This window comes from Crocuta crocuta, unplaced genomic scaffold (assembly GCF_008692635.1).
Source record: "Crocuta crocuta isolate KB4526 unplaced genomic scaffold, BGI_CrCroc_1.0 scaffold2677, whole genome shotgun sequence".
Lineage (NCBI taxonomy): Eukaryota > Metazoa > Chordata > Mammalia > Carnivora > Hyaenidae > Crocuta > Crocuta crocuta.
Genome location: NW_027532919.1, coordinates 37937 through 38228, shown reverse-complemented (window position 1 = coordinate 38228; position 292 = coordinate 37937). Strand labels below are relative to the sequence as shown.

Genomic DNA, 292 nt, shown 5'->3' with positions numbered 1-292 from the left:
GGTGTCTGCCCGCCGCTGGTTTACCATGGAGCGCCTTGAAATCCACAGCAACGGCTCGGTCACCTACTTCAATGCCTCCCAGGTCACGGGGCCCAGCATCTACTCGTTCCACTGCGAGTACGTTGGCAGCCTCGGCAAGAACGGTGACCTCCTCGTGCCCCGCGTGCGGCCCTCCCTCTGGCAGATGAGACTTCAGCACTTCCAGGTAGGGCGTGCAGGGCCCGGGCCGCGGGGAGCAGCGTACCCGGGGGAGGCGGGTGGGCAGCGGAGGCCTCCCAGGGCCTGGGCCGAG

The 292-nt window shown here is 68.2% G+C and overlaps 1 protein-coding gene across 1 annotated transcript in view; it reads left to right on the top strand.

Annotated features, from left to right (window-relative positions):
* ATP6AP1 (ATPase H+ transporting accessory protein 1) overlaps positions 1-292 on the top strand; it is a 7782-nt gene that overhangs the window by 5999 nt on the left and 1491 nt on the right. Inside the window, 1 exon segment of the mRNA XM_077745752.1 lies at positions 1-205. This exon segment is cut by the window's left edge and continues 12 nt beyond it. Coding sequence (XP_077601878.1) covers positions 1-205 — 205 coding nt within the window.